At 39.1% G+C, this 24,000-nt stretch overlaps 1 protein-coding gene across 2 annotated transcripts; it reads left to right on the top strand.

Moving 5' to 3' along the window:
- Nucleotides 1-532: 532 nt before the first annotated feature.
- cass4 (Cas scaffold protein family member 4) lies at nucleotides 533-23,628 on the top strand. 2 transcript variants are annotated; one of them, XM_059328125.1, is made up of 7 exons: nucleotides 533-711; nucleotides 15,482-15,904; nucleotides 17,177-17,260; nucleotides 17,355-17,471; nucleotides 17,574-18,869; nucleotides 20,667-20,741; nucleotides 22,088-23,628. In XM_059328125.1, the coding sequence occupies exons 1-7, from the start codon at nucleotides 709-711 to the stop codon at nucleotides 22,502-22,504; spliced, it is 2,415 nt and encodes an 804-aa protein (XP_059184108.1). In that variant the 5' UTR covers nucleotides 533-708; the 3' UTR covers nucleotides 22,505-23,628. The 2 variants fall into 2 exon arrangements, with proteins under 2 accessions (XP_059184108.1, XP_059184101.1); XM_059328118.1 differs by lacking the exon at nucleotides 533-711 and adding an exon at nucleotides 14,955-15,361.
- Nucleotides 23,629-24,000: the final 372 nt, after the last annotated feature.

Below are 24,000 nucleotides of genomic sequence, written 5' to 3'. Positions count from 1 at the left end.
TACAAACATTTTTATACTGGCTGTGTTTAGTGACATCCTGGAAAAAAGTCTGAAAATTGATAGAGACAGAACAGAAAAACCTATGAAACCTCCTAAAGTCCTCCTCGACTCCAGCCTGCACCCACAGACTGGAGGGTCACCCTGCCCCATCGCTCCTCTGCATTCCCCAACCCCCAACACAAATCTCCCAGACGCTGCCGTCTGTGTTGTCCAGACAACAACGAGGAAAGCTACAAGAATTTGTGCTTCAACCCCCCCCCTCCTCAAACCTGCCTTATAAATCTGTCACACATATGGAGCAGTGTGTCAGACTTATAAGAAAAGAGGAAGCTAAATTAAAAGAGATGCCAAAAATTCCCTCACTTAGTTGGAAGAGTTAACCAATGACAAGTGATGCACTTCTGCTTTATCAGAAAGCTGTGGGGGGAGAAAGAAACAACCCAGTGGTTGAGAGGAGCAGCTGCAGAGAAGGGGTTGTGTCTGGCCAATGGGGCTGCAGCTCTGTCTCTGACATGGAAGTGGGTTACTCCGCCCTGGCCGTACAACAGTGAGGCTCTCAGTGACAGCTCACACAATATGCTTGTGAGACAGACGACGAGTAAATCCCCAGAGTTTAAACACACTCATGGGTGAGATGGTTCACTGAAACTGAGCCTCTGTGTACGGACATATTTCTCTCTGGACACTGAACACAACTGCAGAAGCAACATGGTGAGTACTGCAGCTGCCTTTGACTAAACCACAGTAACTTTAGTTACAGCTCACTAAGCATTTTTTATGAATGAATTATTAACTGAATTCAGTGAAGTCTTTTGAGTTGAGTTTGTGTTGCCCTGTTGCTTGTCCAGAGGAATGTCCATGTAGACCACCTGCTTGGATTTCACTTTAACTTGCGGTGTCAGCTACCGCCTATTTCTACACACAGCCCCTGTGACCTGCTCTACTGTAGGCTGTAACCTGACACAGAGCTGACGGTGAAACTTTATGAGCCTCATTAACACACAACTGACATTATCAATGCGGCTGCTCAAAAACACAAAACACATCATTCACCTCCTATACGAGAACCTGTGCAACCTTTAGAAGTTTGATTCATTTCACAAACATGTATGAATCATAAAACCAACATGTCATGTGTAAATGTTAACAAGCTCTCAGCATTCAGACAGCTGATCAAACTGCCTGCATGTCATTGTGCTCTATGTGGACTGTTTGGTGGAGGGATCTGTGGAGTGAACCTTTGTATATGATTTGGTCCCCAAACTGGCCTGTTGAACCCTCACATTCTCTGATGCCCCTTTAACCTCAGATGGACTGTCACTCACTGATATTTGGGTGAATTTGGTGTTGAATTTTGAGTTTGGTTACTTATTGCTCTCTGAAGCTGTTTGCAGTTTGATCTAGAGATGATTAGGGCTGGGCGATATATGGATATATTTTTTAAATGTTATATGGAATTAGACCATATTGCATATAGCTCAAATTTGCACTGTGATCCTTGCTCCAGGAAAGTTGCTGACTTTATTTAAGATATTTTTTATTTGAATGTACACTTTATGGAGCTTTGATTTGAAAATAGGTACTCCTGTTGTTATACAGTATTTATGTTCACTTAAATAAACGGTTTCAATAAAACTACTTATGACATGTCATATTTGGCGTTGACTTTGACTGAACATTTGCTCTCACTTTGCGATAAAAGTATCGGGATATATATTGTATATATCGATATTCAGCCTAAATATATCGGGATATGACTTTTGGTCCATATCGCCCAGCCCTAGAGATGATCAATACTTTCTCTTCAGGACAGTGTTTGTTAGGGTCCTCAGAGTAACTAGGTGAGAAAATGACATTCAGTATGAGAGAATCAGAGAATGTCTGAGACTTTCTCCATACATTGGCGCAGACTATTTTTGATTGATAGATTGAATTATTTGCTGAATAAAGTGACACTGTGTGCAGCAGTAGTTACACTTGATCGGGGCCAGTCATTATTTGGTTTGGGGGTCACTGGGTGGAAATGGTAAATGGAAACCACTCAAACTGCTTTACACTCCAGACTGCGCTCATTCACCCGTTCACACACACATTCATACTGGTGGCAGTGCCACCTGCCACCATTGGGAATTCATTCACACACTGACGAACGCAGCTTCGGGAGCAATTTGGGGTTCAGTATCTTGCTCAAGGATACTTCGATATGTAGGCTGCCATGGTCAGGGATCCAACCACCAACCCTCCGATCGGTGGGCAACCGGCTCTACCAACTGAGCCACAACTACAGCCTCCTGGAAATCGTTTGAAAAGCCTCACCATGATTAATGTAAAAGCAAAGAACAATCTTCTCATGCCCTAACTGTAGATCACAGTAAAGGGAAACAATATTCGTCATCCTGACATATTCCCATGCAAAGCAAATCTGCAGCTGAGCTCATCTTATTCATCACTATTCAAAAAAACTTGACCGCTTTGGCTGATGACTAATTGTCATTTTAAGCAATCTCATTTCCGTTCCATAAGGCTATTTTGTATTGGAAATGTTTGGTTTTTGAGTTCACTGAGAGCTATTTTGGGACACCTCGTGTGCTGTGAAGCTGTCTGTCTGTTTTTATCCTCTGAGAGCAGGAGTCAGTAGACAGTCATGAGGCTTACACAGCAGGAGGCTGGCAGGAAGAAGTGGCAGCATCCTCTTCGAATCCCACTCAAGGAAGATCAAATAATGTTTCATTGTCCATCTGTCCTGTATGTTATCCAGCCACTGGGCTCTGGCCCCCTGAAAAGTCTCGCCATATATGAGTACGAGAAGAAAGATGATGAAATACTGACTTGAGTAATGAATGAATAAGTATTTCACAGAAATGGCTTGCAGCATCACAGGGGTTGTTTCTCAGACGTCTAGACGTCACATTTGATTTAGCTTGTAGTCACTCCTTGTGACAAATACATTTAATCTCACGCTCATTATTTTCTGCCACATTATGTGAATCATTGTGGATTTTTTTTATTTTTTATATTTAATTCTTTTTTTTACATCGAGCAGTCTTCTTCATCACCTTGGAGACTCATGTCATAAGTCATGTTGTGAAGTGTATTATGCTTATGTTGATGAGGTTTTTTTGAGTTTTCATTGTTGTTTCCTCCCTTCCTCTCCTCATGTTGTGCTGTATTTCTTTCTCTTCATCTCTGTCTTCCTGTCCTGTCCACCTCTGTCATATTGTTGTGTGTTTTTTTATACGTTTTGGACGGGTTGAAGGCAAATTTCGTTGTACTACCCTGTGCAATGACAATAAAGGCTTTCTGATTCTGATTCGGACTACAAAAAAAGAGTCTTAACTCAAGATCAAAGTTCCCTTGCTGGCTTTTTTTTAACTGGTCTTCTTCTCACAGTCTTCACCAGCAAAAGAAGTTTGCTCAGTTGTCATTATGTGCTCCAGAGCACCATTGGTGGTCAAAAATTCCACAGGTGATCAATTAGATTTCCTACAAATCTGACTGTGTTCCACACAAAGTTGAAAGCAGTGTATGGGCTCATAGGAAATGCCAAACTTCCTCTACTCAGTTATGTTTTCATAACATGTTTAATGTAGCATCATCACATTCACAGCAGGTAAAGATACACTGTGTCTGCAGGGACAAAGACCCCGCAGTGATTGCATTGAAACACTGGTTATTGAGACCAAAAGACAACAATCTCAGCCACCTGCCCCTTAAAACAGCCTCTATTAGAGCTCCATGTAAAGCACCAAAGTGACCACATAGTGAATATATTTAGTGGCAGAAGGCAGGAGATGAGACAGAGGAAGTGTGAGTCTAAATAAAACCCGAGTGTGAAGAGTGAGATAAGTGTTAGTGTAGAGCAGTGAGCCTGCGGTTATCTCCCTGTTACACCTCACAGTGTTTCTTCTCATCCGGTTTGTTGGTCGATGCAGTTGAATGTTGGGACTCAGAGCTGCAGTCTAGCAGCTGTAATCCAATGTCTGTAAACAGCTTCTAATATCTGCACCAGTGCTCTCATCTCCTTTTCAGAGTTTCATTCTAAATTGTACTCATAATCACTACTGATGAAGTCTGCAGCCTGAATTGTGATTCAGCAGTGTACTACAGTAGAGCTCAGACTTTAAAGCTTATAAAGCTTATAGTATACACAATTTCATTCCATACATGAATTGTTATACTGACACATGCACTGCAAAAAAGGCGTGTCTGAAAATAAGATGAAAACGCTAAATGTGAGGGAAATGATCTTGCTGCATAGACAGATAATTTAACTTGACAAGATTTCTTAAATTAAGATTATTAAATCTAGAAATAAGCACTTGAAATAAGAAATTAACTAATTAAGATAAATGATCTAACACTTCTAAATGTAAGTTCTTTTATCTTGGTAAGAAACAAATAATTTGTGGTGCATGCTCTTTATTTGTGCTTATGTTAATGTCGGTGTTAAATTCATGTTATAAAACCATTGAAATATTTATCTCTAGAATGTTAAATGTGGTAATGGATCTGCACTTATATATCGCTTTTCTAGTTGATTTGCGACCACTCAAAGAGCTTTACACTACAGACTGCGCTCATTCTCCCATTCACACACACATTCATACTGGTGGCAGAGGCTACCCTAAACGGTGCCACCTGCCACCATTGGGAATTCATTCACAAACTGATGAACGCAGCATCGGGAGCTATTTGGGGTTCAGTATCTTGCTCAAGGATACTTGGACATGTAGCTGCCATGGTCAGGGATCGAACCACCAACCATCCAGTCAGTGGGCACCCCGCTCTACCAACTGAGCCACAGCCACCCCAAATGTGGTATAACAATAACATCAGTAACAAAGAGTCATGAATACATTTTATTGACTTTGTTCAGTTCCGTAGCTAGTAGCTTACATAGGCTCAAACCAGCCCAAGTGAAGCTGGAGCACGATAAACAATGATGGACATAATTATTTTAACATTAATAGTTCTTAAACTGATGGAAGAAGAGCTAATCTGCACCCCAAAAAGAACAAAATAATCTCTTGGATATTACAACTTTTTTGTTCAGTTTTAAAACATATTAAGTCAAGCCACTGTTTTGTTAGTTTCATATTATGATAAGAAGATTATCTGTCTATGTGGACAGTCCTAGGAAGTTTGTTTATGAGATTTTGACATAGTTCTCACCAGTTCCCATACAGGAAATTCCAGGGCAGCTGTAGTGAGTCAGTGTCCCTGTCTCCACAGTCTCTTGGACTGCTTTGGGCTGGATAGAGGGTTGACAGAGGTGATTTTCCACGGAGCACATCTGAGGATCGTTTAAGATAAAATTGATCGGCCAGGAACAAATTCCTAAAATGTCAGAAAATAATTTATATCTGTTTTTCTGTCTATCCCAGTGTCTCCTCCTCGTCTCTTCCCCTGCCCCCCTCTCTGTATCTAAGATACTGTGGGAAAGTCTAATATGTCATATTTACAGGCTGACTTCCTGTCCAAATTTAAGAAAAGGGATTATGTCAACTATGCATCCCACTCCTGCAGCTATGTCTGGGAAAAACAACATTTTAGAGAACTTTTCATTGTGTGTGTCAGATTTGTTCACCAACACTGTCCATTCATTTAACATGAAATTTTTATATTTTACAGTAAAACTGTGTGCTTTCTACACTTTTGTACTATTCCTTGATTTACGGTAATTACATTTTTCTACTACAGTGATATGCAATTTTCAATTTTATGCCCTATTTCTCATTCAATTTGACAGTCAATTTTTTTTACAGTGTATGTATTTGACATATTGTGTCTGCACTGTAAAAAAAGAAAAGTTGGGTGAACTCAAAATTTCAAGGCAACAAACTTCGATAAAATTTTAAGTTGGAAAATTAAACTAAATATTTTAAGTTTTGTTTTTGAGTTTGCTCAACTCTGAATTCAGATTTTTGTCAACTCAACTGTAAGTTGTACTAACTTATAATTTTACATTATAAGTTATAATAACTTTTAATCCTTACTTCTGCTAAGTTCTGCAATGTGCTGAATTGGCACAATTGTAACGCCGCTAATAAATGTCAGCTATTGTTGCGCTAATGGCTACTCTTGTAGCTGTAACAAGCAGCGACGCTAGCATCAGTTAGCCGCTAGCATCAGTTAGACGTTAGCTTTCGCTAATGACCAAATTTCACAACAAAGAAATAAGAGTTAGCAGAACTATTGTCTCTTGTTTTGAACCCCAACTTAAAGATATAAGTAACAACAACTCACAAACTTGTTTTTGAGAACTGGCTTCCTTTGTTGTGCTAACTTACATTATTGCCCTAAATGTCAATAATTGATATTTCCAAGTTTTACCAACTTAAATCACTGTTTTAGGCCAAAAAATACAAGTTGGCTTTTTTTGCAGTGGTTACTTTAATAATTAAACTACCAAGCACATTTTAGAGATCTTTTCATTGTGTGTGTCAGACTTGTCCACCAACACTGTGGGTGTTGAGCAGGCCTGGCATGTGTCTGACTGTATAATGGATGAGGTGCTGACCTGACCCTGAGGTCGTGCCCAGGCTGTCAAGGGGCAGAAGGTCAGAGTGAACCAGGAGGGTGTCGTTCCCACACTGGGAACCACATCCTGGACTGGTTCCTGTTCCAGAGGTTCTCTGTGACGTGAACATCTTATCAGGTTCACTCAGTAATGAGTCAGGTGCTCTCTGGTTGTGTGAGAAAAAAAGATTGCAGTTGCCCAACAGCATTGCTCTTATAGTAACAGGGTCAGTTACAAAATCAATGATGCAATGTCTGTCTCCTGATGATATCAGTGATAAAGTTTGAATTAAAATGCACTGCAAACCGTCTGGATGATGCATCAATCTCTTTAAGCTCAAGAATGAAAGTAGAAGTAACATTCTTTCTTCCTTTTTAAACACTCTTTTTTATTGTTTTTTGAATTTTACAAGCACAAACAAAAACAATTCAGACAACAAAGCACGAAACAAAATAAGTCCCACCCCAAACTAACAGAGTGTTGCGCTATATATTTCTATTTTTACATAAAATAAGTAAGTAAATAAAAAGACGACAGGAGACAGGTAAACGAAGAGCACATACGTAAGATAAATGAAAGGGCAGACAGTCCTCATCTTCCAGGGACAAATGAAGAGTTATAGCTTCTGTAAAAAGGAATGCAATGGTTCCCAGATCCTTCTGAACTTGTCCGATTTGTGATTAAGGTCATGCGTCAACTTCTCGAGAGGAATAAGAGAAAATCAGAAATCAGAAATCTGTGATATCCACATGTCGACTGGAGGTTTCTGGGGAGTTGACCACCGCAGCAAAATACATTTTTTAGCCAAAAACAAAAGATTTATCAACAGAGATTTGGTGTCCGTGCCCAAGAAATTGTCTGAAGCATGATTAAGTAGATAGAAAGAAGGAGTCAACAAAAACTGTTTACCAGTGACCTCCTGCATTACAGAGTGAACCCCTTCCAGAAAGTCTGGATGCAGTCACATGACCAAAACAAGTATATATACATACATATATATATATATATATATATATATATATATATATATATATATATATATATATATATATAGTATAAATGTACCTTCTTTTTCAAATGGAATATTATCAATAAAACACAAGCATCCTTACTTTAATACAGGATGCTCTGGTCTCACCATCAGCTTATGTGTAAATACTCATAAATACCAGACTTACAATCAGTTCACTGAATTTGTGACTTCTGCTGTTACAGTAACATTTACACAGTCCTGCTTTACGTCAGAAACATTTTTCAGCGTCACAAACATGCACTTCTTTCTGTTTTAATTCATTGCAAATTAAATGTCTTTGGGTTTCCAAGTGTTGATTGGACAAAGAAACTCTGGGGGTCTGGAAAGCTCAAGTTCAAAAACATGTCATGAAAAAGATAACAATCACTCCACATCAAGCATTGTCTCTGAAGTGACCTATTGCCTTAACAGAAGCTCTTCTCCGAGACTTTTAGAAGCATTTCTTGCGTTGTGTCTGACAGGCCAATGTTAATTTGTGAACAGGATGGAGCGTGGAGACGGTAGAGGCACACACAGCTGTGCAGTTAAAGTGCTGAAGGCCAGCTGTCAGAAGGCTGATCTGCACAAGCAGGCGTGTGCAGGAATCCAAAAGAGTCACAGCTGAATGTGACTTTGTTACTGTACTGAGTGATCAACATGCAGACACAGAACCAGGGACACAAGTAAACACGCCACAAGTGGCCTGAATTCCATCGCTATATATCAACTTTGGACAAATAATCAGGTCACATGATGGCCTTGGTTGAAATGACGGACACTTAAGCTCTGCAGGCTTTTTACACACACATCTGACTATGACCTGGATGGATAAAATAAAGTGATAAAGTGTGAGTGGAACACAAGCTGAGTTTCTAAACCAATCAGTGGCTCTTGTCATGCAGGATGATCCTGGGACAAAGTATGACAACGTAAATCGTGCTGGTACGGTCGCTGACTGTCATTCGACCCTATATATTTCACTTGCATGTCTGTAGCATGACCCAGAGGATTAGGCGGTGTGTGTGTGTGTGTGTGTGTGTGTGTGTGTGTGCTGAGAGTCTGCTGTGGTCAGTGTGCTCCACAGGCCTGCATCCCAACAGGTGCTGAGTGTGTTGGGCTCTGATGGTGAAAGGGCTCTTTGTTGCAGAGGATTCACCCTCAGAGTGAGGGCAGAGCCAGCACACACACACACACACACACACACACAACCACGCACACACGCCCAGCTGAGAGGGGTGTGTTTGTTTTGTCGATGTGCGTCTGTAACATTATTCCTGTACTGTGTGAAATGTAACCAAGTAGCGTTACTCAGAAACTAAATTGCAATTCTGAGGAATTTGTACTATATGTGAGTATTTGATCCTACTCTATGCTTGTAGTTCACCATGTTTAATAGCGAGTTACTGCAGTTTTCACTCTCCTATACACTGTAAAAAATAATCTGTTTAATTTACGGTAAAATACCGGCAGCTGTGGTTGCCAGAACTTCACCGTAAAAATTACAGTGAGTGGGTTTTTTTCTACAATTTTCTTACAATTTAAATGTAAATATCATCAAAAACTAGACTGAAAAGTCCCTTTATTTTTTAGGGTAAATGTGTCCTTGTGACAATATGGTATTTCTCCATTAATTTTACATGAAAAGATTATATTTTACAGTAAAACTGTGTGTTTAAAACTGTGTGTTTATGCAATTTTCAATTTTACGCCCTATTTCTCATGCAATTTGACAGTGTTTTACAGTAATTTCTACAAATACTACATAATACTCAGATAACACAATGTATGACACCCTGTAAAAAATAATCTGCTTAATTTACGGTGAAATAGTGGCAGCTTTGGTTGCAAGAACTTTACCGTAAATAATAAAGTGAGTGGGTTTTCTATTCTATTCTGAATTTAAATTTAAATATCAGCAAAAACTGTAATTTAGACTGAATATTCCCATTATTTCTAGGGTAATTGTGTCATTGTGACATCATGGTATTTATCCATTAACTTTACATGAAAATTTTATATTTTTACAGCAAAACTGTGTGCTTCCTTACGGAGCCCCCCAGGGGACACGGGGGGGAAAAAAAAGATGGGTGATAAAAAAAATGATGGGTGAAAAAAAAAAAAGGATCCCGAGATACTTTTGCGAGATCCTGAGATACTTTTGCGAGATCCTGAGATACTTTTGCGAGATCCTGAGATACTGACGAAAGAAGAGGAGCAATGGAGGAGGACTTGAAGAGCTTTTTGACTTCAAGATCGGTCCCAAAAGAGGACATAACTCGCATGAAGAGAGACAAGGTGAGCATAGTAATAGGCTAATATTATATAAATATTCATTCATATTCATTAAAAATTAATTAATCAATGTAGCAACGCAGACCCCGAGTCAGTGACAGCTAGGGCTAATGTTTAAGATAATGCTCGCGCTCATTACTTCCCTGCTCTAACCAGTATGTATATTGTATATACAGTCTATGACAGACTGTATATAAAAATGCTCTAATGTTAGTCCTACGACCATAACGTTGTGTCGTTAGGCGTTTCATTTTACTTTGCTTTATGTAGAGCTACGCATGCATACTGTATCCATAGTAAACATGCACGCCATGGCAAGTTGTGCATACGAGGCTGGTACAATGAAATACAACGAAACTGTATTGTGACCACCAGGTTTATCCCTTGAATACAAATACGAAAAAGAAAATAATGCGTGTAGTGTGTCACGTTTTGTGGTGCCTTAAACAGATTTTGCAGGTTTTGCAGGTTTAGCTTTGCATAGCATATATTTTACCGTCGCTTATTTTTATTAATAACCGAGTGTTTGTCAGACCTAAACAAAACCAAAAAATACATCAACACATTTCTGCAGCAGAATAAATACATGTGCTGTCACTTGCAGGGGTGTTCACTTACTATTAAACTCGAAACTGCACCCATCTGCTTGAAATGGATGTAATGGATTTTGTGTGAAGTAGGCCAGCTTTCTATCTCGCATCTCTGTGTTTCTCTTTCCGTTCTTACTGTAATACCAGCTATGTCCAGGTGCATTCGGTTATGAGGTTATGGGAAGTAATGAGCGCGTGCATTATCTTAAACATTAGCCCTAGCTGTCACTGACTCGGGGTCTGCGTTGCTACATTGATTAATTATTTTTTAATGAATATGAATGAATATTTATATAATATTAGCCTATTACTATGCTCACCTTGTCTCTCTTCATGCGAGTTATGTCCTCTTTTGGGACCGATCTTGAAGTCAAAAAGCTCTCCAAGTCCTCCTCCATTGCTCCTCGTCTTTCGTCAGTATCTCGGGATCTCGCAAAAGTATCTCGGGATCTCGCAAAAGTATCTCAGGATCTCGCAAAAGTCCGTCCTTTTTTTTTTTTGTGTGTGCACTGTTTTTTTTTGTTGTTTTTTGTAATGTCTTTGTGTTTTTATCTGTTTTTATAATTTATTTGTTTTTTATGTGTGTTTTTTTTTATTTTTGTGTTTTTTGTATTTTTATTGTGTTTGAGGTGTGTTTTGAGTGTGTTTGTATGTGTTTTTTTTATGTTTAATGTGTTTTACTTATCTTTTTTATAATTTTTTTGTGTTTTTGTGTGTTTTTTGTGTTCAAAATATTGATCCAGTAAGTCAAAATGAAAAATAATCAGGTCATATAGGTGAGGTTGTGCTGAAAACAATGATACCAACACGTCATGGTAAAGATTTTTAAGTGGTTTATACAGGCAGAATGAAAAGGAGTCCAAAACTGACAAAACAGCCCCAAACTCCAAAGGGTAAAGTAATGTGAATGCTTAGACTTCTAATGATTCATTTGTATTGATTATTTTCCAATTACATAAAAAAGATAAACATAAAAAACATTACAACTGTCTGTGTTTTATGTAGATTGTTCTTTCTAGATATTGTTAAAGTAAAAGTTCTCTTCGGTAGTTCCTCATCCCACTCTGGTTTTCATACTGAGTTTCAAACGCATCTCTTTGTGTTTTCCTGACATTGATAAATTGTCATTGCCAGGTATTTTGGTGTCCAGCTCAAAGCGCATGGTGCACAGCTGGGAGGAGAGGCAGCGTAATAGATGTCGGAGCCACGTCAGTATCTGGCGCAGCGCGTCCTTACTGTCTATCTGATGATTTGATCAGCGAGACAAAACAAAGCACTACGACATCAATTATAAAGTAGAATCAAATCTTTTTGTGTCTTTTTTTTGTCATTTTGTGTCTGTGGTTGTCTCTTTTTTAGTTATTTTGTGTCTTTTTTTTGTCATTTTGTGTCTTTTTTTGTCATTTTGTGTCTTCTGTGGGGGTTTTTTGTGGTCATTCTGTCTTCTCATTTTGTGTCTTTTTTGGTCATTTTGTGTTTTTTTTTAGTCATTTTCTGTCTTTTTGGTCATTTTGTGTCTTTTTTTTAGTCATTTTGTGTCTTTTTAGTCATTGTGTGTCTTTTTTAGTCCTTTAGTCCAACATAAAATGTGGTTTTGAATCTTTTTTTTACTTTCAAAACACTATGCTCAATAACGAATTTTTACTTGTTTCAAGCATGTATTTGCTGAATTCTAGTTATTTATTTCTTATTTTTTGTAAGTTGGGTTTTGCAGTGTTGTGACTAGAAGCATGGGGAGCAGTGATTGGCTTAGCTGCTTCAGAGCAGTGAGACCAGTGATGTAATTGGCTAACAGTGTATATATTAATCACCACACTGGCTGATCAATGCTCACCTTCAGCAGCCATTTTAGCCATGTTATTTTTTTTTTCTTCTTGCACTGTTACAAATATACATAACCAAAATAACCGGCGGGCTTGGAGACGCTTGGAGACCTACACTCACACATGCAACACATTGTTTCTGTACACATTTTTTTAAAAATAGATGCAATGCAATATTTAATATGTTTTTTTTTTAATTTATTATTAATTTAAACAAAACACAACATAAATCACCAATGGACAAACACAGTAAAAAAAAAAAGAGAAAAAAAAGAAAAAAGGAACAACACAATCATAAAACCAACATAAATAAATAAATAAAACTACAGTAATAAATAAGAACTTTAACACATTAAAACTAAGCAAGACACAAACAAACATCAAACATAATTACCACATAAAACATACAGTATATCAGTAAACTTGATAACCTAAGAGAAAATAATAAAGGGTTAAGTTAAATGCCAGCCTTCCACTTCAATAAACCTTTATAATATTTAATATATTAATATTTAACATGTTAACAATGTTACTTACTTTATTCCTTTGTTCTTTGGATTGAAAGTTTGGCAGCAGAGTTTGAAACGACTTTTTGTATACTTATTATTAGTAGGAATAAAAACAAAAGAATACACTGCACCACATAGTTTGTTTGCATACCAATTTTATTATAAATACCTTGAGTTTACTGCACATTGAAACTGGTGTTGTCTACCACATTAAAGTGTCAGCTGTGATTTTGCACTATTTTGTAGTATACCGAAAAATCAACATAAGCAATATCATCAGGACACAACAAAGTTTGTTCACATTTCCGTGAGAACCAATAAGATGCAATGATGAGATACGTGTGCTTGTCCTTTTTTTCTCTATGTGGTTGATTTCAGTCCAACCACAAGCTGCTATCTGAGGGTGCAGCTCTGCCTCATGGCTTTGGTTAAGCAGGTTATTTCTCAGAATGTCAGCCTGCACAAGAGGAACCACGGCAAAGAGGATGACACTGAAATAAAGGAAGTTGTCACACGTCAGTGATTGTGGTCATCACATGGTGCCACATCCGATCGACATTTCTCACCTATACGAAGGAGCAGGGCAGTGTATGTTGAGTGGAAATGCGTCAGCATGGCATTGACTTCTCAGGGAAACACACAAAGGCTACCTGTAATCAGAGATCATCCCTCGGCAGTGGCGGACTCAGACTGTTTGAAGGGCAGGGGCGAAAAAATAAAAAGGGCACATTCTGCACAACATGGGGCCCCACCAGGACACAAAAAACTATGATGCATCATGTATGATGAAATAGTCCTCACTCTTTACATCATCAAACTGAACCATATAGGGGGGTCCGGGGAGAATATTTGTACATTTTTAAGTAAAATGCATCAATTTTGTGCAATTTGAGAGCTAAATGAGAGCAAAAACCTCACATAACATTTGTGATCCTGCCTGTCCCTGAATGGGCTAAACGTGTGATTGGGTTTGTCAGTATGAATGAAGGAATGGATTGATGTGTTTTTGTCAGTGGCACTTTATCATTGATCCCAAAGGGTGTCACAAGATGTAATTATTTTCCTATGATGACAGTTATAGCAGCCATTTTAGCCATGTTATTTTTTCTTTCTTCTTGCACTGTTACAAATATACATAACCAAAATAACCGGCGGGCTTGGAGACGCTTGGAGACCTACACTCACACATGCAACACATTGTTTCTGTACACACTTTTTAAAAACGGTCTCAACGGTCTCAGCGTCCCAGTCCGCCATGTTGGCTGTGTTGGTTGTGTTTGACAGGCTTGCAGTAAAGTCAGTGCTGCTACACACTTTTTAAAAAGTGTGTACAGAAATGCTGAAGGATCCGGTGACGACTACATGTCCATTGCTTCTATGAAGCCGAACTCAATGTGACTTTCATGGTACCCTCTCTTTTTCTTTTTGAGATATTCAGCATTTTTGTCTCCCTGACGCGTCGCCATTTTTCCATTAGCTCTGTGTTTCTGTTGTTAGGTGAGGTTATTGCTAGGCGAGGTTACCGCCAGGTGAGGTTACCTCTAGGTGAGGTTACCGCTAGGTGAGGTTACCGCTAGATGAGGTTTCCGCTAGGTGAGGTTACCACTAGGCGAGGTTACCGCTAGGCGAGGTTACCGCTAGGTGAGGTTACCGCTAGGTGAGGTTACCACTAGGCGAGGTTACCGCTAGGTGAGGTTACCGCTAGGTGAGGTTACCTCTGTGTATACTGCAGGAGGGATGTTACATGTGTCCTTATTCTCGCAATATAGCCTTTATATTTAAACTTTTCTATAGTGATTTTTCTATTTAAATAGAAACCCCCCTGGGGGGGTGCGGGCCCCTTCTGTTGGGAATCACTGCTCTAGAGGGCACTTTAGCAACACCTTTTTAACCATGGAGGAACCAGACAGGTAGAAGGGCACTCATTAAGGCACATTATCAAATTTTCTTGCTCTAGAGGGCACATCATCATAATTTATTGCATGAAGGGGCACCCTAGAGGGCACCCATTCATTTTTTTGCATGTGTAGGGCAGCCAATAAGGCACTTCCTCTTGTTTTCACCACTCTAGAGGCACTTTAGCGGCTTTTTCAACCATGGAGGCATGAGGGGGCGATCGCCCTGCTTGCCCCCCCCGAGTCCGCCACTGTCCCTCGGAGATTCATATTGACTGAAATGAGGTTTCACTTCCAAGTCAATGTATTTTTGGAGTGATGAGATCGGATGCTCGAATGCCTGCAAGAGGAAGAAGAAACTTGTTTTCCATTTAGCTCAATGCAAATAGTTTAAACAGGAAATGAAAATACAGAGCAAATAATGTCACATTCAGAGGAAAAAGAGCCGTCACTTTAACAGTAACAACACAAGTAACGTTATGTTGAATGTTAATGTCTACATGACTGGTAATGATGAAATGACTTTGTGAAAGTTTTACTTGTGAATCAGCTGACGAATCAGTGTGCAACTTGTAGCAACATTTTGCAAGAGGAAATGTTGTCATAGGACTATCGCAGCAGAAGCAATCCTTTACATTCAGTTAGAAGTCAAACTTCCATCTAAATGTGGATCTGTGCTGAAAAACACAGAACGCGACCAGGGAAGTGCTGCACATGGAGGTTGTCTTTGTGACAAGAATCTTACTTTGGTCATTTTAAAAAGTGACACACAATTAATCTGCATACACGTATGTTTGACTTCCTAATCTTTATTTTTCATGTTCTCTGTCCTTATTTCAGAACAAACTTGCGAAGGCTCTGTATGACAACACTGCAGAGTGTGCAGATGAGCTTGCTTTCAGAAAAGGGGACATCGTCATGGTGATGGATCAAAACGTGGCCGGCACCAGCGGATGGTGGATGTGTTCTCTTTATGGACGCAATGGTCTGGCTCCTGCAAACAGACTGCAGCTCCTGCCACAAACTGCAACCACTGCAGCATTATTAACTCATGACATAGAGAAACCCAACTTAACCGATGGTGATCCTGATGACTGTGCGCAAAATATCTACCAGATCCCGAGTGTACCCCGACTCTCCAGCAGCCCTGCTTATGAACGCATGGACATGATCTACAAGGTCCCGTCCACTCCTTCATCAGCTTCAAAAATTCCAGTCCAGCCAGCACTTAGGCACAGAACAGAAGGACCTGACGGAAACAAGGTAAATATACTGTACTAAATGTATGTAGAAAAGAGCAAAAACCTTAATGTTGATATAAGTATACACTGCAAATAATTTGTTTCTTACCAAGATAAAAATAACTTAGATCAGGGATGGGCAACTGGAGGCCTGGGAGCCTCATACGGCCCTCACCCTCACTTGAAGTGGCCCTCAGTACAACTACATGCATTTGAGCATGAAATATTAAAAGTGCAGTGTAAAAATGCACAAAATGACTTCTTTTCTTTAATGTTGGTCTGCTGTTCTTGCACTGATAAAGAAGAAATCACAGTTTTTTATTTGCTTCAAACCTTTTGTATTCCTATTTATACTGTTAAACATGCATTTGAGCATGAAATATGTTAAGTTACTGCACTGTAAACATATTTAAAATTGCAGTTTCATCATATCTGGTGAAGTGCACGGTCCTATGTGGCCCTGTGGTAGTGTTGATGAAAAACTGTGGCCTCCTGCAGCTTTTAAGTTGCCCATCCCTGACTTAGATGTAGAAGTGTTAATTTCTTATTTTAAGTGTTCAACATGCTTATTTCTAGATTTAACAATCCTAATTTAAGAAATCTTGTCAAGTGAAATTATCTGTCCATGCAGCAAGATCATTTCCCTCACATTTAGTGTTTTTATATTTTTTTTTTAGACATCCCTTTTTTCCAGTGTAGTTTACTTCTCTGGGGTCAAAGCTGGTCCTTTTTTCCTTGGGAAGTGTTCACCCTCATGATTAGAGAGGTAGACTGTTGCAGAAATGCAATGCTGTGAAACCCCTGCTGGCAAAAGAGCTTACAGATGGGGGCCAGGGGCCTCTCCATGGGACAGGCATGCAGCACTGGGGTCTTTATGGGCCCATAAAAGACCAACAGACACAGACTTCAGACACTTTTAACTGCAAACAGCAGCTCATGCCGCCAGGGACCCAAGAGAGACAGAAGTGTCTGTACGGGTGCCTGTGCGGCAGAAGGTGTGGCGAAATAAACCCACATGTTCACCATTTCCTCTCCTGCTCCAGGGGAGTCCTGTTCCCTTCTGCAGTAGCCACCTAATATTCAATGAGCAGCATGGTTTCTATTATAGAGCTGCGTTAATTGGCAAAGTGCATGCAAAATGGGCTTCTCCAGCACTCTCAACAGGCTTCAGAGAAAACTCTGTCCCTATAAATGTGTTGATGGAGAGGTCAATGAGGTAGATGCAGCTTTGATCAAAGCAATGAGAGTGTTACCAGTCATCCCCAATATTACAGCCTGTCTGTCTTGTCTGCAGCCTTCATTCTTCAGCATGGCGTCCAGTCCAAAAGGGGAGGTTTACGACGTCCCGAGCCAAGCCAGACGAACTTCTCTTTTCACTGTGAGCTTCTGAAAAAGACCAGACAAAATGCATGAAATGGAGGGAGTTGTATATATTGTGCTGCTTCACAGTTATTGTCATGTTCTATTTGCAGGCAACAACAACTCCAAGAACTGTGCAACGAAAAAACTCACTGATTACAATTTCAGAGCTGGAGAAAAGGTTTGACTCTCCAGAGGGTTTAAGATGCAGCAGTCCAGGAGATTCTTATGTAAGTTTCAGACATTTAGAGGGATTCATGAAGAAAGGCACTCCCTTTGAAATGCTGTAGTCTTCCAAACTGTGATATTAACAAATCTGTTCTTGTGCACAGGTGTATGCAGTTCCACCACCTTTGCCTCAGGACCCCAACTATGACATCCCTGTTCCCTCCACCACAGAACCCCACCACAAACTGATGGGTGGATTCAGCACCCTTCCCAGCCCCCGCAAGCCTGAGTGGATTTATGATGTGCCAGTGGGTCCTGAGAGACAAAGTCCCCCCCAAACCTACTATGATACCATGCCCTCCAACGCCACTTGCAGGCAACTCTACGACACGCTTCCAACACATGCTCGGCCCATTCAAAGAGGCAGTCCAACTCACTCGCTTTATGATATACCAAAACCCAGCTCACTTGAAAACCCAAGTCCACCTAAAGTGCTGCCAAGGGCCCCAATTTATGACAAGCTCCCAACTCAGAGGCTTAAAGAGGAGTTAGTATATGCGGTCCCACCACAGGAGGAACCCCTCAGTGATCCTTCCATACCCCTAGAGTGCAGGGGGGACTCAAGCAAAGCTCATGAACTTGCAAGGGTGCGTCTGCAGCGCATGAGAAACTTCCTGGCCTGTACAGCTTTCCGTGACCTTCCTGGAAGCGGGGAGTCACTGGTGCAGGAGGATGAGGAGCGAGGGAGAACCCCACGTCTCTCTGCTGCAGACAGTCAAAGAATCAGCACTGCCTCCAGCTCCTCCACCAGCTCCTGTGACTCTCTGGCTCTGAGCTCGTCCTCTCCAGAGCCTCTGCGAGAAGTGACGCTCAGCCAGGATGAGGCCAGCCACAGACTTATAGACCTGCAAAATTCCGTTTGCAAGGCCGTCCCGTGTCTCATGGATTTCGTCAGCAGTCACTGGAGGAGCAGAGAGCATCTGGAGAAACACCTGAAGGAGATCAAACGAGCAGCAGAGGAGATAGCATGTTCGCTGACATGCTTCCTAAACTTTGCCCTGGACATTAAGGGCAATGCCCGTCGTTTGACTGATGCCAACCTTCAGACGAGGCTCTATAAACAGCTGTCCATCGTAGAAGACTCAGGTGTGATCCTACAACAAACAGTAAGTGCTTTGAACATGGCTGGCTGGCCCCTCAATACTCTCTGTCAGGACCCTGGGCAGGTCCAGACACCTGACCAACTGGAGCGGTTTGTCATGGTGGCGCGCACTGTTCCAGAGGACGTCAAGCGCCTTGTGTCCATCATCAATGCCAATGGAAAGCTTCTGTTCAGAGCTGCTCACAAAGCTCCAGAGCCTCTGAACACCACAGGCCAGCCAGAGACAAAGAAGAGTCTTGATAGGAGTGAACATGGAGGGGACTCAGTGGAGGATGACAACGACTACGTAGAGCTTCAGGTAAAAGCTTCTAATCTTTTAACCCTCTGGAGTCTCCAAAAGCACCAAATCATGACTTCTTCATGACATCCAGACTAGAAAACAAAGCAGCGTGGAGCCCTACTGTAAATTTACCTTTAAAGTTCTGGCTGTAAACTCCATGAGGCCAGTTTCAGCTTGATGATGATATACCAAGTAAAAGTGGAAACAAGCTCAAATATATTTAGTATAAAATGATAGAACTGGATGGAACCCTCTTATATGTTAGATTTGCAACATTTGTTCACATTTGCAACATTTCAAATTCTTTATTGAGCATGATAGTGTTTTGAAAGTAAAAAAAGATTCAAAATCACATTTTATGTTGGACTAAAGGACTAAAAAGACACAAAATGACTAACAAAAGATAAAGTGACTAAACGAAGACACAAAAAGACACAAACTGACAAAAAAAAGACACAAAATGACGGAAAAAAGACTCAAATGACTAAAAAAAGACACAAAATGACCAAAAAAGACACAAAATGAGTAAAAAAAGACACAAAATGAGTAAAAAAAAGTCACAAAATGACAAAAAAAGACACAGAATGACCAAAAAAGACAAAATGAGAAGACAGAATGACACAAAAAAAAAAAAAAAACCCACAGAACACCCTCTTATATGTTATATTTGCAACATTTGTTCACATTTCAAATTCTTTATTGAGCATGATAGTGTTTTGAAAGTAAAAAAAGATTCAAAATCACATTTTATGTTGGATTAAAGGACTAAAAAGACACAAAATGACTAAAAAAGACACAAAATGACTAACAAAAGACACAAACCGACCAAACAAAGACACAAAAAGACACAAAATTACCAAAAAAGACTCAAAATGACTAAAGAAAGACACAAAATGACTAAAAAAAGACACAAAATGACCAAAAAAGACACAAAATGACTAAAAAAAGTCACAAAATGATTTAAAAAAGACACAAAATTCACAAAAAAGACACAAAATTCACAAAAAACACACAAAATTACCAACAAAAGACACAAAATGACCAAAAAAGACAAAATGAGAAGACAGAATGACCAAAAAACTCCACAGAAGACACAAAATGACTTACAAAGACACGAAAAGGATTCAAAAATGGACAAAATAGCCCAAGACTCCATAGAGTTAACCCTTTGATGCACAACATGTTCTAAAGTGACCCGACTAAGTTTTTATTTTCTCTATCTTTGTTATAAATACATTTCGTCATTCAGTATTGCAGGTTTTCCTCAAATAACTTGTTTTTGATCATCATACATCCTCATTTTTTGTTTTCATTTCTTACTTTTTGAATAAAACCCCTTTTTGTATCACTACTTAATGCACAAGGTCATTTTTGAAACATTTTGTGCATTAGAAGGTGTTTATATGTTTCACCAATTCACCAATCACCAATTTAAAGCCTGACAGAGAAGACACAAATATGAACTATCCTATTTTGTTAAATTGGTGTTTTTCCAATGGACATTGTTATTTGGTGACTCTAATAAGTCTCACATGTTAAAATATGTAATTTTCCAATGTAATCTGGTGGTTCTAACAACTCTTTTAAAGTTAAACCTCAAAAATAAGACAAACATAGTTACACATGTACTCAAATTGTTAATTTAGTCTATCACTTTTTTATCACTACGCTTCTAATGCACAAGGTCATTTTTCGCCCGTGTCTACATACTAAAAATAGTGATAACTGAATGACAGGATTTCATCAAGGCAAATCTAAGGCATATGTAATAATGTAACTTGCATACTAATTCAATTGATTTTGACTTTTTCTCAGACTAAGAATGACTTTGAAAAGCAGCAGAAGGAAATGCAGAAGGAACCAAAAGAAAACGTCTCTAACCCCATTCAAGTGAGTATCAAGGTTGTAATAGTTTTGGATTTTTCATTATTTTTTATTTATATCGTTGTGATTTTTTGTTTTAAAATTCAGTTAGTTTCAATGAGTTTTTAGAGTGAGATTGCTAGTTTTAATTCATTTTCATTTCTTGGAAAATGCTTAGTTTTAGTTTAGTTTTTATTAGTTTTAGTGTTAGTTTTTTGTAATGGGGCATTTGTTGGGTGCGAGATTCAAAAAGGTCACAATATATGTTTCCTTTATTTCCTTTGTCTGATCCATCTCAGCCCTTATAAGGTTATTAAGTGATAAAACCGGATAGATGAAATAGATTTCATATCAACCAAAAAGGTTTACGTATGAAAAAAGTTGACAAAGACGAAAACGAAGGGCATTTTCACTATAATTTTAGTTTTAGTTAGTTTTGTAAACACACAATACAGTTTCAGTTAGTTATCATTTTTTAAAAAAACCTTGTTTATATTTTTATTTCAGTTAACGAAAATGTTTTTTCAATTGTAGTTTTCGTTATTTTGTTAGTTTTTTGTTAACTATAATAACCTTGGTGAGTATCTCCTACAAACACAAAGAAATTATTCTTACACTAAGTAGCATGTAGCATGATGAAAACACCTTTGCCTCAAAAAGATATCTACAATGTTTTTATCCAGGATTCAACACTTTCCCCATAGTCAGAAAGAGACAGGAGACGTACACTGTAAAAAAAAACAACAACTGTTGTTTTTACAGTAAAAAAAACAGCAACTGTGGTTGCCAGAATTTTACTGTAACAAATATGGTGCAACTTTTTGTAATATTACCATAAAATTATATTAGCACTGCTGATTTCGCGTTTAAGATTGCCATTTTAATCCATATTTTACCGTAAAAAATAAAAAGTTTTTCCATCAAAAGAAACGCTGTTCTGCCATATAATTGACAAGAAAATACTTTATAAATGCTGCATAAATTAAAGATTTTACCATTAAATATTACAGCATATTTCTGTAGAGATATGGTGTTTAGTACATTTAACAGTGAGAAAAAGTATTTTTTACAAAAAATAAATGCAAAAACGATGACTTCTTTGTGTATTACAGTAAATTTTTGCTACAAACATGGTGCCAGTGTATTTTACAGTGGGGTAATGTATTTAAAAAAAATAAAACTGTAAAAAATACTCTTTTGGCTGATGTATACATTTACGGTGTTTCATTGTTACTGAAACTGAATTAACCCATTTATCATTTTACGTCTTTTACTGTCATGGTTTAGCAGTTTTTCACCAAAATATATAGACATTTTGTTCAGTGTACTACGTGGCCTTCTTCACCTTCTTTGTTCATTTCTCCACTGTGCAGGCTGATAACAAGCGTCTCTCCTCTGGGTCCGGCAGTGGATCAGAAGAACATCGTCCAGCCTCCCTGTCAGAGCACTGTCGCCTCTACTTTGGTGCTCTTCAGAAGGCCATTGGGGGATTTGTTGGCAGCCTTCGGGATGGCCAGCCACCAGAGAAATTCATTTCGCAAAGTAAGCTGGTGATCATGGTGGGCCAAAGACTGGTGGACACGCTGTGCAGGGAGGCCCAACGTGGAGAGTCCACCCAGAGCCTCCTGTGCAAGAGCAACCACCTGTGTGCTCTCCTAAAGCAGCTGGCTGTGGCCACCAAGAAGGCAGCACTGCACTTCCCAGATAAACAAGCTCTGCATGAGGCCCAAGAGTTTGCAAAGGAACTGGCCCAAAGAGCACAGCACTTTCGGATATCCCTTGACCTCTGAGCATGCACATATCAAGCATGTTGATTTGTTTGTACAGCAAAAGACATTCATTCATACATCATGGGTTTCCTTTATTATTGATGTCATATTCAAACCTGGTCTCACAGGAATCCGTGAAATAGCCACGGATTTCGCTACAATGCAAGTTAATGACAGTCATATCCCGTGGCTATTCCACGGATATTTTTTCCTATTGGTTTGTTCGAAGTCACGTGACTTTCAGGGTCCCGGCGGTCAGAACAAAAAACATGGCGGACAGTTCTCTCATTTTTAGTGAAAAAATCAATATTTTCTGCATAAAAACGGATTTTGATCACATTTCTAGCGAGAAATATATGTTTTATTTTCTAAATATTCACTCAGTGAATGTACATAATCACTTTGTATGTTGGAATAGCCACGGGATATGACTGTCATTAACAGTCATTGTAGCGAAATCTGTGTCAGTTTCACGGAAATTTGCGTGATTCCGTGGCTATTCCACGGATTTCGAGTTAAGCGAATCCGTGGCTATTTCACGGATTCCTGTGAGACCATATTGCATATTCAACTACGTTCAAGCTTCACTAGCCAAAAAGATCATTGCTTTCTGCTCAATGTTGTTATTATAATGAATGTAGGTACTGGTTAAATTGTGTATTATGTCAGGATAAGTTAATGTAATGACTTCCAAAATTAATTGCACATTTAGAATACTGTTCATAAGCCAATTTTAAAATGAAACTAAAATAAAAAGTATAAAATAATTTGGTGATGTAATTTACAACAATTTTATATTCTCTTTGTTATGTGGATATTTTCTGTATTTTATTACTTTATTGTGCAAGTGGTATACTCTCCAGGGTAGTAGTTTGATCCAGTCTACTTTTCACGAGTCTATGTAAATATTCTAAAATATGTGTTATGCATTCCCAAACAACACATGTTGGATTTTTACTGATATTAAAATTAAAAACTGAAAAACACTTCTACAGTTATTTTGTTAATGTCTATCTGAGGCAAACATAAAATGAACCATTAGTGAGTGTTTACCAGGCTGTGAGGATTTAATGCAGACGTTGTTTTTACTAAGGGAAACGCAATCAAGTTTTCAGATTTGAATCCATCCTGCGGTCTAAATGTCAGGATATCTTGCCTGTGCTGCTTTATTAGGGCCAGGATAACAGCCACAGGATAACATCCACTGTTATCCTGTGGATTTCTTCTTCTTCCTCTTCCGGACGCAATTTCGTCCGAAATTCCAGGCTGTCCACCTCTGGCTGCTGTCACTCTTCCGGAACATTCAGGTGGCAGTTAATTCTGTTGATTGCTCTGCTCTGATTGCCTTTGATCTTTGATGTGATTACAGTTACAGAGACACACACACACACATGCGCGTAAGCGCGCACACTCCTCACACATGCATACACATGCTTCAATCCAACACACACACACACACACACACACACACACAGGTAACTTTATGGGATTTTAATTACACACACACACACACACAC

Source organism: Centropristis striata, chromosome 3 (assembly GCF_030273125.1).
Source record: "Centropristis striata isolate RG_2023a ecotype Rhode Island chromosome 3, C.striata_1.0, whole genome shotgun sequence".
Lineage (NCBI taxonomy): Eukaryota > Metazoa > Chordata > Actinopteri > Perciformes > Serranidae > Centropristis > Centropristis striata.
Note: the sequence above shows the minus strand (reverse complement) of the source record. Positions and strands in the feature narration are given on the sequence as shown.

Coding starts and splice junctions, on each gene's coding strand:
- cass4 (XM_059328118.1), top strand. Junction 15,905..17,176: donor AAGGACCTGACGGAAACAAG/GTAAATATACTG, acceptor TCTTGTCTGCAG/CCTTCATTCTTCAGCATGGC. Junction 18,870..20,666: donor ACGACTACGTAGAGCTTCAG/GTAAAAGCTTCT, acceptor ACTTTTTCTCAG/ACTAAGAATGACTTTGAAAA.